This window comes from Eretmochelys imbricata, chromosome 1, assembly GCF_965152235.1.
Source record: "Eretmochelys imbricata isolate rEreImb1 chromosome 1, rEreImb1.hap1, whole genome shotgun sequence".
Lineage (NCBI taxonomy): Eukaryota > Metazoa > Chordata > Testudines > Cheloniidae > Eretmochelys > Eretmochelys imbricata.
In genome coordinates, this window is record NC_135572.1 from 271,427,280 (window position 1) to 271,439,782 (window position 12,503).

General features: G+C 44.3%; 1 protein-coding gene across 1 annotated transcript; it reads right to left on the minus strand.

The window, feature by feature from the left end:
- Window positions 1-691: 691 nt before the first annotated feature.
- On the minus strand, window positions 692-6,646 carry EMP1 (epithelial membrane protein 1). The gene is made up of 4 exons (XM_077807614.1): window positions 6,569-6,646; window positions 3,364-3,469; window positions 3,100-3,240; window positions 692-852 (listed from the first exon to the last, which is right to left on the minus strand). The coding sequence occupies exons 1-4, from the start codon at window positions 6,644-6,646 to the stop codon at window positions 692-694; spliced, it is 486 nt and encodes a 161-aa protein (XP_077663740.1).
- Between the last annotated feature and the right edge of the window lie 5,857 nt (window positions 6,647-12,503).

The window sequence follows — 12,503 nt, forward strand, 5'->3', positions numbered from 1 at the left end:
AGATGACACTCTGGGGTATGTACCACTGAGTTATAACTGCATCCTCTGTTACTAGGATCATTGCCTGCCTCCTTCCTTCCCTGGCTCCTCCCCTCCATTCTTATATGCTTCCTTCTCTCCCTCCACCTCACTCCCCGATTTATTCATGGGAATTAGTCTCTTTCTAAAGTAGGAAACAGGATGGCAATGAATTTGTAGTTATGATATTTTTAAAAACTTGAATTTAGTCTAGTTGGCTGTTTCCAGATCTAATGTCTTTAACGCTTCTAAAAATGTAACAAAAGGCCTGTCCCATTGTTCTCCGGGGCAAAAAAGTCTTATCCCTCACTACCCCGCACACAATGCAGGCTAAAGAGACATAGGGAGGAGAGAGGGGAGGAAGTAGGACGCAGCACTCATTTCCTTGAGGTGCCGCCGAGTCGGTGATGTCGAGTCTGGGGGTTCCTGAAGGCACAGCCTGACTTTGCGAGGAAGGAAAGCAGAGTCCAGTGACGAGGTGGTTCGTCTGTAACTTTAGGGCCCAAGGATCAAGGAGGTGCTGGCTGGATTGGAGGAGCTGTTTCTCACTCTTTGGTGGATTCATTTGTGGTGGGTGTTTTTTTGTGTTATTGGCCAAACGGTTCTTCCAGCTGAATGACTCCTCATCCTCCCCATCCCCAATTTCTAACCCTCCCCCTGACCCTTTTACTCCTTATTTCTTTCTAAGGACAAGGTAGAGGACGCCAATGATGAAGCTGAAGCAAAAGCAGATCCAGGCCAATATGAAGGAGTAGCCATGATGGTCTTGAGGCTCTGTGAAGTAGTGTGGAAATCGGGCTGTGTAGATGGAGACTGCAATCAAAATGAACAACCCTGTAGGGGGAGGAGAGGGAAGAAAGAATTGGAAGATGTTGGAAAACTTTAATCTTTGCAGGACATCTCAGGTATTGCAGTGATATTGTGGCATGTGCTCTATGAAGCTGATGTCCCATTTATTGTTGTAGGGCTGCTCATGAGCACTGAGCACTTTATGCTAATTTTTTATCACAGGGTTTCTTGTGAGCACCGGGTCAGTATGTCCTGGTTTGTTACTGGAAGGAGATAGCCCACGGTTGCATACCGGAGCTACTCAGATTCCAGAGTTGTCGGGAATGGTACACAAATTTAGATTCTGGTGTGTTAGTGTTGGCTCCCTTACAAGTACTGAAGCTGTACACGCTAGTGTGCATTTGGGCAGATCACTCACGAGTGGGGCTGCACACACTTGTTTGTTGTTTGCTCGTACATTAACACTGGGGTTTGCTGTTGTAGGGTTTTTCATGAGCACTGAGGCTACTGGCACAGGCTTTTCATATATATATATATATATATTTAATTACAAAACCACATAAACATATTGCATGCACTGAAAACAGATTGAAGTGGGGGGAAGTGGATGGCATTTTTGGGCTTGCCAACCTTGACAGTGATCCTTTATCGACTGACTGTTCTAATCACTCTCAGGTGTAAAACCAATAACAAGTCAAACAACCTGCTTCCTCTAAACACATTTCCTTTCCCCCTTCCTCCCTTCCAGTAAGGACTTCCAATTGAAGACTGTGATCTGTATCGACCCTTGGACCCCAAGAGCAGCGCTTATATTGGGAATCTATTTGTAACCAGTGGGGAGCTCTGGAGAATTAAACGCTATTATATTTGACTTGTACTCTCCCCCTTTCATATAGTCAGAGTCTGATCCAAAGGCAATGAAGTCAATGAAGAATCTCTCATTACTTTAATGGGTTTGGGTGAGATCACCTTCTGTTTACGATTCACAAACGGTAGGTGGGGGCTGGTATGGATAACTGCCTGGAGCAAGAAACCAAACTGTAATCTGAAGTGGAGAATTATATTGCCTCATACATCTAACCTTTAGGTAAATGTGTGATGCCCTCCTTCTCAAAAAGGCAATAGTAATTAGGATGGGCAGAGCAGGACAAGAGGACTTCTCCTCTCACTGCCTGATGGTGTTGACAGTTTGAAAACATTATCTGCGATCCCTGTTCTTTCTTTCTTGGAAAGACCCTGTTGTGTTCAAGACCATGCATTGTGAATAACCAAAGCAGTGACTGCTTTCCTGAAACAGCCATTTTGAATTTTACATCAGAGCCACTGTGTGGTGGAGCAAGATGCTCTGGGACTGTTTGGTTTATGCTGTGCAGAACAACCCGTCCCATGGTGGAGTCAATGATAAAACCTTCAGACACTTTGATAGGGCCCATTGAATCCAGAGGGAGGGATACCAAAGCAGTTTACAGACAATGGACAAAACCATTCCAGCAGGTGTATGCTTGCATCTTCCATTCATTCCAATGGAATTCCACTGGTGCAGCAGTGGGGATGGTTGCACTAATAGATTTGTGAGTGTGTATAAGAGCTAGTTTGAAAATGGTAAGTATTTCCAAAAGACATTTAATCATTTTGATTTTTTTTTCAAAAATATTAATGGAAATTTTCTGTTTGTTTGTTTTTTTTAATGAAAAACAGAAAATGTTTCGGTTCCTTCCCTCATCCCTCAGCCCCCAAAATCAGGTTTTTTTTAATTGAATTTTTTTTTACTAAAAACGTTTTGATTTTCAGTTCTTCAGAATAACACTGGAAAGCTTCAAATGAAAACATTCAACAGAAAAATTCCTTTTAGGAAACAGCCATTTTTTGTTGAAAAAATTTTGATGGACACTTTTCAACCAGCTCTATAAGCATGGGCCAACTTTGGGGAAGGTATGGGGGGCATTCCCTTCTCCCCCCCGCCCCCCCCCCCCAAAAAAAGATGTATATGTTGATAGTAGGGAGGTGCACTTTAAGGTTCAGATGACCTCAAACAGCTTGAGTCATGGCCTCCCCCTTATCCTCAGTCTCCCCTCCCGAAAAGCAGCGCCCCCTCCCTGCAGGGCCCAGCTATTGCTCCTGCCTCTCCCTGTGGGGTGCAACTCAACGCTCGCCTGGCCTCCAAGGTCACTTGACTGGTGGCTCCACTAGCTGCTGCATAGGGGAGGGGGAGGGACAGGGGTGTGTGTTACATGCGTGCACACACACATGTTTAAACCTTTTAGCATCCTGCTGCAGAGAGACTAGACTTACAGCAAATCAGCATGCTGGCTCCAGTGATATAGAAGCGTTTCCCTTTCTCCATGGTGAAGAGCTGCACCACAAACATGACCAGTGAGACGAAGGAGAAGATGATAGCCAGGATCATGAAGGCTTGCACTGCTTTGAGGGAAGCTGGCAATACAGAGGCGGTGGGGGGAGGGGAAAAAGTATGTTAAGACACTGTCAATATCACAATGTACTGTAATCCTTCAAACTATACAGGTCGTATCAAGACCTAAAAAAAATGTCTCTTACGCATATCCCCTTCAGCAAATGTAATCTGACTGCATTTCCCAGCAATGCAGTTTAGCCAGAGTCCTGTTGAGTTTGCTCCCCTGGGAGAGGTACCTGCCATCCAGACCTGAAATGGAACAAAACAGTCGTGGCAATGTTGTTGCTCTTGACCATTCTGACAATGATTGCTCCAGCCTCTCAGCTGATCTGGGCCTAAGAGGGACAATGATTGCTGGAAGCTTGTGTAGAGATAAAACCTTCACCATGTGCATGGAACTCACAAAGATCTAAAGTTGTCTGGGATAAGAGATTTGAAAGACTTGAGATATTTAGTCTAGATAGAAGAGTTGGTGGTGGTGGGGAACTCAATTACAAAAATATAGTGAAAATTGCTCTTAGGTTCCTTTTTGTCCTGTCCTGTAAAGTGACAATAAGGGGCCACTCAATTACATTAAAGGGCAGTACACGTAGAACAAATAGAAAATTGAAATACTAAACTGGTGAAACTCACAGTCACACGAGGTCACTGGAGAAATATTGGATGAATTTTGAAAAGGACTGGATAATTTCATAGACACTGGTCAGTATTTTTAGCTAAGGCAGCTAAGATAATAAGAATAAAACACATATGCTTTGGGGGTACAAAAAGACTGTCAGCAGAGGACAAAGAAGGACTCTTTTTACCCCTTTTGTGCACAGCCTTTTCCAGTTGGTCATCTGCACTGTGGGTGCTTAGACACGCTGCTGCTGTGTTGGCTTTGAAAGCATTTGAAAGCAGTTTCAATGTCCTGCAAATGGGGCGTGCAGGACACCACACTCACAAGTGGAGGTGTCCTATGTGAATCAGAATGTGTGGACACTCCGTGACTGAAGGTGGCAATTAGCTGGAAGCCATGATGTGGCAGGAGTGTCACAGTAAAGCTGAAGCTTTGAGTTTGTCATTGTTATGGTGACCTCCTTTGGGGGGCTCTACACTCTGAATACATGTTTGCACAATTTTTAAAATGTGTGCAATAGCCTCTCATTAGAGCTCCTAGCCCCTCTTTTGGCTGTAGTTCTTTGGCTCGAAAATCTACTAGGCGGGGCAGTCTATTCCCATCTAGGTCTGCTGTGCCAGACTTCTCTAGACCATCAGAGTGCAGGATAAACTGAGAGTTCACTGGGGTTTCTTGAGCATTTTAGTTCTAATTCTTGCCTCCTGTTGTCGGGTTTCAAGGCAGCCCCTTAAATGTGATTTGGAGGCTGTGGAATAATTTTCAGACAGAGGCTGCCACAAGGGGGCAGCATAAACTAAGGCACAGGAACTGCTCCAAATGTTTGCATTGCTGCTTGTGCAGGTGAAGTCTCTGAAAGACAGGAGAGTTCTTCATGTGTATTTCTATGAAGTTTAAAATGGAGCTGGGCTGGCCACTAGAAAGATGTTGGCCTGCCCCTTTGCCTCCCTTCTGCTGTAAAGAGGACTGGGGAGGAGGGATTCATTTTGGAGTATAGTATACAAACAAGACCATTTGTCTAACTAAAAATAGCATCTGTCTTTATAAGCTTTTGGGGCTGGGGGCTGTCATTTTACTATATGTCTGTACAGGGCCTAGCACAGCAAGGCCCCAACCTTGCTGAGGCCTCTAGGTGTTAAAGCTATATAAATAACAATCTGCAGTGGCACTGGAAAGGATACAATTACTAAGGGAGGGGGGCATACGCTTCCTTCAGCATCTAAGCTCTTTAGCTGGCGGTATCAGGAAGAAATTTCTGCTTGTGGCACAAGATTGCACACTGAGTTCCAATATGGAGTTTGTGCTTTCTTTTGAACAATGAAGGAACAATTATTGGAGACAGTATACCCAACAAGATGGAGCAGTAGGCTTTCCCAGTAGGCTGCTTGGCTAGATGAAGAATTGGTTTCTGCTGTTATGGCAGAATATGGAACATAATGTACCACTGGTTTGCACGGATGTGACAGCATTTGTTCCTTAACAAGCATTTTATCTTCACTCCGATAAGAATTGTTGGTTTTCCTTTTTGACTTGGTGAGCAAGAGCATGTTGTTGGGAATAAATACCTAGACAGCAGCATCTTGACACCGAGTGGGATTTTTACCAGCTCTTTCCATCTCAAGAAACTCTCCCCTGCAAATTTTTTGGTATTCACACTGCTGTGAGTTACTTGGCCATTGGCCCAACAATTTACAGTCAGGAGTCCCCAGCAACACTCGGCCTTTTTGTGTTGTATGTATGTGCTGTTGGATCACATGCTCTGTGGAATCTGGGGAATTTTCAGTGTATGAACCTTCTGCAGCCAATTCCTTCTAGCCTGGCAGAAGATGAATTGCATGTATTATATAACAAATCTTTTCTCCCAGGTTTTGTGATACTCTCTTAATTTTGACTTATGATTTTAATGTCACAGAAGATCAATGATCTGCGAGCATGTGAGAAAATATGCCCCCTGTGGTATTCACACAGCCCCGCTGACTTCAGTGACATTGCATGAAGGTATCTGAGGGCAGAATTTGACCAACTTACTATACCTATTCCTTGGACTTGGGTGGCACTAATGTGTCCGGAAGAATCAAAAACTGATTCAGCCAATCAGATAACATATTATCCAAACGCTCTTTGATTTTTCTTTTAAATGAGATGCCATTTAATGAGACTGTCTGGCAGATGGGATGATAAATTTCAGCTCAAAACTATCCTCCATTAATCTCACTTGCTCAACTAGTTCTTGAATGGGGCGTGTACCGGTGGTTCCTACTACAAAGTTATGGGAGTGGAAACATCACTGTGAGGCTGCCTGTGTTTGTTTGAGTTCAGGACGAGGAACTTTTCTGTTTTCAGGGTGGCATTTAAATTAAAGAGGCTTGATTTTTTTTCAGAGATCCATTTATTTCAAGGGAATTACCTCAGCTTAAAATTGGAGTCACAGAGCAGTGCATCAGGCTCGTTATGTTTTCTGAACAGCGCCTTTGCACATTATTGTTCACTGAAAGAGGGTGCCCTACTCCCAAACTCTATAGGCTGGCATTCCTACAGCGGAACCTTTCAAAGGTATGTGGGGTTATAACTGTGTTGAGCGTTCAGTGTCTGCTGCCTGTCTTGTTTAGAGAGACAAAATGGGTGAGGTAATATCTTCAGCGTCCGTTAGTGAGAGAGACAAGCTTTCGCGCTTACACAGAGATCGACATGGCTACAACAACACAGTCTTGTTCAGAAGCAGAATTACTTACGTTGGCAATGGTGGATACAAACAGCATGACCACGGTGGCAATGTGGACCACAAAAATACCAGCCAATAGCACCAACATCTTGGCTTCTTAGTCTGTGTGTGTGCGGTGCGGGGGAAGGTCTCAAATGCAGATGATTCTGAGGGAAAAAAGTAGTGGAGAAGAAAATAAAGGTGGGTGCTGGAACCAAGAACTTTGTTACAATAAACCAGTATTTACATGCAAGAAAGTAACCAGGTTTGTTCAAAACCCACCCCAGAAACATTGGCCTAGTGCTGAAAAATTACATCTAAAAATACCGGCAACACCCCCCACATCCCAGCAAATCACTCAGAGTAATTAGAGAGAAGCTGTAGCCACTGTAGCCAGTCTTACAGGAAATGCAATGCAGGGTTTTGAAGATACTGTGGGTAGTTTTTAAAAATAGGCTGAATATATGTCTGACCATGAATAAGGTTAGGTGCTGTGAAGGGTAAAGTGATATACTCCAGTCCCACATGCCAGGAAATTGAGCTACTTGCCCACTGGGGCCGTGGACGTCAGGAAGGATTTCCTTTTCCTCATCCCCCACACCTGACAATACAGTGTTATCCAGTTGGTCTGGTGTATCATGAGTCGGCTGGGGTGGAGATTTGTCTTCCTCTGACATGTCAGGTATTGGGCACTGGTGGAGTGGACTACAGGACGAAGCAGGCCGGTGGTGTGATCCGTTATGTTAACTGAAAATACCAGCATAGATGAATCACTGGGCTGTTCTAGAGGGGGAGAAAATAGGCTACTGTACTTAGTGGCTCAATGGTTGGATCGGGTATGGTGGAAGATGGGATAACTGGAGTCATTGCGGGGCATGGATCAGCATTCATGTTGCGGTCGCTATGAGTACCTGGCCCAGGCTGGGGAAGCTAATGATCCAACCAGTGGACCAAATTCAATGATGAATCCTGGTCATGTGCCACCTGAGGCACATTGCACATACACTAAGAAGAAGAACTGGAGTCAATGCTTTGCTCAGATCCTTTATTCCTAAAATGGAAATTGTTGCAGTTTCCATAAAAAAATCCCAAGCATTGGTTTGTAGTGAGGACTACTCTTGATTTCCTTGTAAATTGAAGGAAATCTGCTCAGCATATTACTGCATTAAGACACCCTTCATGAGTAACGCATCTGATTCCTTTGCATTATTCCCCTACGTGCAGCAGGACTTGAATTCGTGTGGTGTTCCTTGTCACTGATGAATATTTAATTTAAAGAGAAGTGAGATTTTAGGAACTAGCCTTGGCGGGTTCTGATGGTGCCATTTAACCAAGGGTACTGTTTTCTTTTCTGCAATTATGAAATCTCAGGAGCCAGAGGCCTGATATTGACAACAGATTCACGCCCCCTGCACAGAAGTGGCAAGTGGAAAGCATTAGGTTTTCAAATCTCACCTACTGGCAGGACGCTTATCAGTATTTTGTAATTAAAGTCACAGAAATTAGAAAAAAGGAGTACTTGTGGCACCTTAGAGACTAATCAATTTATTTGAGCATAAGCTTTCGTGAGCTACAGCTCACTTCATCGGATGCATCCAATGAAGTGAGCTGTAGCTCACGAAAGCTTATGCTCAAATAAATTGATTAGTCTCTAAGGTGCCACAAGTACTCCTTTTCTTTTTGCGAATACAGACTAACATGGCTGCTACTCTGAAACAGAAAATAGAGACAGCAAAGGCCTGTTGGGTCCTTTAGTCTACCTTCTCTGTCCAGGAGAAGACTGCACCTGAAAATGTAGGGGGTTAAACAAAGGGGCTAAGTCAATTTCCTGCCCTCCCTCTCATTGCTAGGTGACAGCAGTGTCAAACACCTGCTTTATATTTGCAGCTGTTCTGGGCCAGGTGAGTCAGGCAAGGAATCCAGCTGTAGCTTTCTGGATGTGGAGCAGTGACAATGCAATATAATACTGCAGTTATCATTTGTACTAACGTCTGTCATACAGAAAGGCTTTGTAGAGTCACCCAAATGGCATATGTTACTCATTGACTCCACCTTTCCCCTCCTTCCCTTTTGCCTAATTGAAGCCTTGTGTGTGTCAGAGCTGATTTTAGAGATTACTGGGTTGTATCATCACAGTTCAAATACTATTTTCCCACACCTTGTGGGGCTGCCAAGCTTTCCCACTTGCTTACCATTTGTCCAAAACCAGCACTAATTAATAACCAACAGAAATTCCCAGAATTACAGAAAGTGGAGAAAGAAGTGACTTCTGTGCCATGCAGGATTGTTCTTCGCTGTAAATATCTGTGCTTTGTCCTGTCCAGTTTGCAAGGTCTCAGCCAATGAGGCTTCCACCTTTTCTCTTGGGAAGTTCTTCCACGGCCTAACAGATCTGACTAGTAGAAAATGGTTCCTGATATTCTGCGTCTCTTTGTCCTGGCTTGCTTTTATCCCTTGGATTACCCTAGAAAACTCCTTATACTTCAGGATTTTCAGAGGTGAGGAACACTCACACCTCTCACTGAATGCTGTGGCTGCTGTTGGGTGTTCAGCACTTCTGTTGCTGAAACCAGGCTCCAACTGGATTCCTCCAGCACCTTTAATAATCTGTCATCTGAATCCCCTGTGCTTTGGTTCTGAAACTGAGTTGACTAAAGAGAACATGGACTCACCCGTGCATATAGGCTGTGAGAAATCATAGCTTCCCTGCTCCCTGAGGAGAGGTATCTGTGTACGGTCAGCCAAACCACACTGGCTTTCTTTACCACCATATCACATAGGAAGCCCATAACTCGAGGTCTTCACATTTTTTTCAAACAGAAAACATTTTGCATTGGAAAATGCCATGTTAAAAAATTAAAATATTTGGGGGAAAATGTTTTTTAAATTTATAATTGTTAATGGACATTTTTTAAAAAAAAACAGAAATGATTTTTAAAAATCCTCGCCTGACCAAGCTGACCAGAACATTCATTTTTAAATGTTTCTTTATTTATGAAAATGGAAAATAACTGAAATGTACCTTTCTGCTATAAAAATGTTCCACCCAAAATTTTTAAAAAACCAACCAACCAAACCAAACCAAACCAATCCCCCAAAAACCACCACCAACAAAACAGCCAAACATAAATTGATTTTGGAATTTTTGTTTTTTTGTTTGCTGTGAATTTTCTTTTTCTGATCAGTTCTACTCACATCTAGCATGCTGCTCAAGATCAGCCCTAGTTAGGTCACTTTTGGCATTACTAATTCCCATGGCCACTTTCACTATGCATGCTACCTAACGTGAGCTCCTCAGGGGATATCCATTCGTAGCTTTGAGTCTTTCTGAGGAAAAGCATGACCACCCTCTCCGTTCATTGACGCTTTTGCCCATTGAATACACAGTAGATAATAATCCCATGTAAACTCAGGGATAGGAGAGAGCAAGATAATTGGTCTTTTCTATTTGTGACTGGGCTACATGTGCTTTTCTTCTCATTAAGGCACAATAGAAAGTGCCTTGGTGGTTCTGCAGGAGTGAGGCCTGTGTTCTCATTAGCCGGGTGGGGTCACATTGCTGGAGCAGCAGCACATGTCGGGTGCATATCCTTTCTCCTCCTTTCCTCAATCTAATTGTAGCTGGAATTGGAGTTTATCAGGCTTTTATTGGACTGTAGTTCAATCCCAACCATTCTGGAGTTGCCAGTTTTTCCATTGACTCACTCCAAAGAATGCAAACCTGCAGTTACTTAACCCTGCAATTGCTCAGTGTAGCCTGTCCTTTCCAGGTCTGCATCTTGCAAGCCAGGTAGGTGTCATGTCCAGGAACCAGGGCCTGTGGAATGCTCAGTAAGCCCTGTGGCAGCCTCCTGCGGACCTTTATGATGGGAAATCAGTCCCTGGGCCAAGGTGAATGGGTAGAACAGTTACTGAAAGATGCCAGACTTGAGGAGAGGAGAGGACGTGAGCTCATCTGCTTGGTATTCACCTTGGATGGCTTGAAATGGAAGAGAGACTTAGTACTGGTGATGGTAGCTTGAGATTCTCCCCCTCTTCCCCGGTCCCCCCGAGATCATGGTTGGAGAGAATGCTATCAAGGCACAGGAGTGCTAATAATGAAGAACAACAGCTTACATTCCTATAGCACTTGTCATCATGAAGGATCCTAAATTGCTTTTACAAACACTGTCCATCCATCTGCTGGAATGCAGCTTCTTCTGGGGAGAGCACAGTGGTTGGTTCATAGCATGCAGCACTGCTACACTACAGTTGAAGGCAGGAAGACCACCATATTTGATTCCCCCCGCCCTCAATATCCCCACCCGCAAAAAGTCATCTACAGAGAGCATATACTTTTCAGGGGGAAAAAATCATTTAGTTCAAACCCAACTTTCTGGCAAAATAGTTCGGATGGAAAATTTTCAACCTGTGCTAGTTGCCACCTTAGAATTAGTGCAGACTAGCAGGACAGATAACAGAGCCAATGGCCCTAATTAGGGCCAGGATCATAGAATCATAGAATACCAGGGTTGGAAGGGACCTCAGGAGGTCATCTAGTCCAACCCCCTGCTCAAAGCAGGGCCAATCCCCAATTTTTGCCCCAGATCCCAAATGGCCCCCTCAAGGATAGAACTCACAACCCTGGGTTTAGCAGGCCAGTGCTCAAACCACTGAGCTTGAAAGTGAAGAGTATGAAGGCTACAACAGAAGAGAAAAATACTGGATGTGCCACCCTACAGCTGGTACAAACTAACAGCTCTGGCACCAGCAAATCACCAGGGCAATAAAGCAAACCTGCAATGGGCAATGCTACTTATGGTATCACCACGACCAAGTGGCTCAGGACAATGCGTCACCTATCACAAATTCGTAGAACTGTTCCACAGGCTTGCCTTCCATAGATACATTCTCTGAGCACGCCAGGGGCCATCGCAGTTTTGTCAGGCCCTGTGATGCGAGCCTGCTGTCTCACAATGGATGGACTCAATTGTCATAATACAAAGATGGAAAGATCATCCTGCCATTGTGACTTTATTGTTTTTCCCACAGAACCAATACCAGAGAGTTGTTGGCCCTACAGATTACAAAGGTGAAACATCCCATTTTCCCCTATGGTCTGCTTCTCGTTTCAGACCTAAGTGAGGCCAGAGGCCCTGCTGACACAGGGTCTGTGTGTTATTATGCGCAGGCAGCATGGTACAAAGCCTTGGTAGCTTCTGCTCTTGATTCACCAGCCTCACTCAGTTTGTAAAGCAGGTGCCTTTTATAAAGCTGGGGGGAATTTGTCAGATCTCCCTGCAGAGAGAGCTCTTGGGAGTCTGTGCGTGTGTACATGTGCTTTTGGAGTCTTTAATTTAAGGGGTGGGATTAAAAGGCCTTATTAGGTGCACAGCTTGGTCTTTACAATAACTAGCGGGGATATGCCAACCACCGCCAAGTATCTGATGGGTGTAAACGTAAAGGAAAGAGAGGAATTGCACAGGGTAGCCCAAGGGGCTATAGCTGAGAGTAATGGGCTGAAATTCAGCAAACAGAATGTTTTGGCTAGGGATTGGAAAACATTTTCTAGTAGTGAGTGAGGACTGTTATGCTGTGGAGTAGTCTCACAAGGGAAGTGGTAGAAGACTCATCGCTTGAGTCACTTATAACTGGACTGGACAAAACCCTGGAGAACAACTGTAGGGAACAGTCCTGCACTAGGAAGACTGGAAAAGATGATCTGACAGGGTTTTTCCTCTGTGATGTCTATGATTCATTTAAGAGAGAGTGAACCTCTCAGCACTGAAGGGAAGCACTGAGAAATTGGCATTTTCTCAGGAAGAAAAGCCCTGGAGCGCCAACTCATGTGACAGCCTCAATAGAAACACCGAAGCTCTCTTGGTAGGAGGGAGGGGAAGAGAGAGCTGCCTGAGGTCTAACAAGCTGCCAACAGCCTCCCCTGGAGGAAACTACTGTAGGGAGAAAGGGAGGGGCTGAGTGCCTAA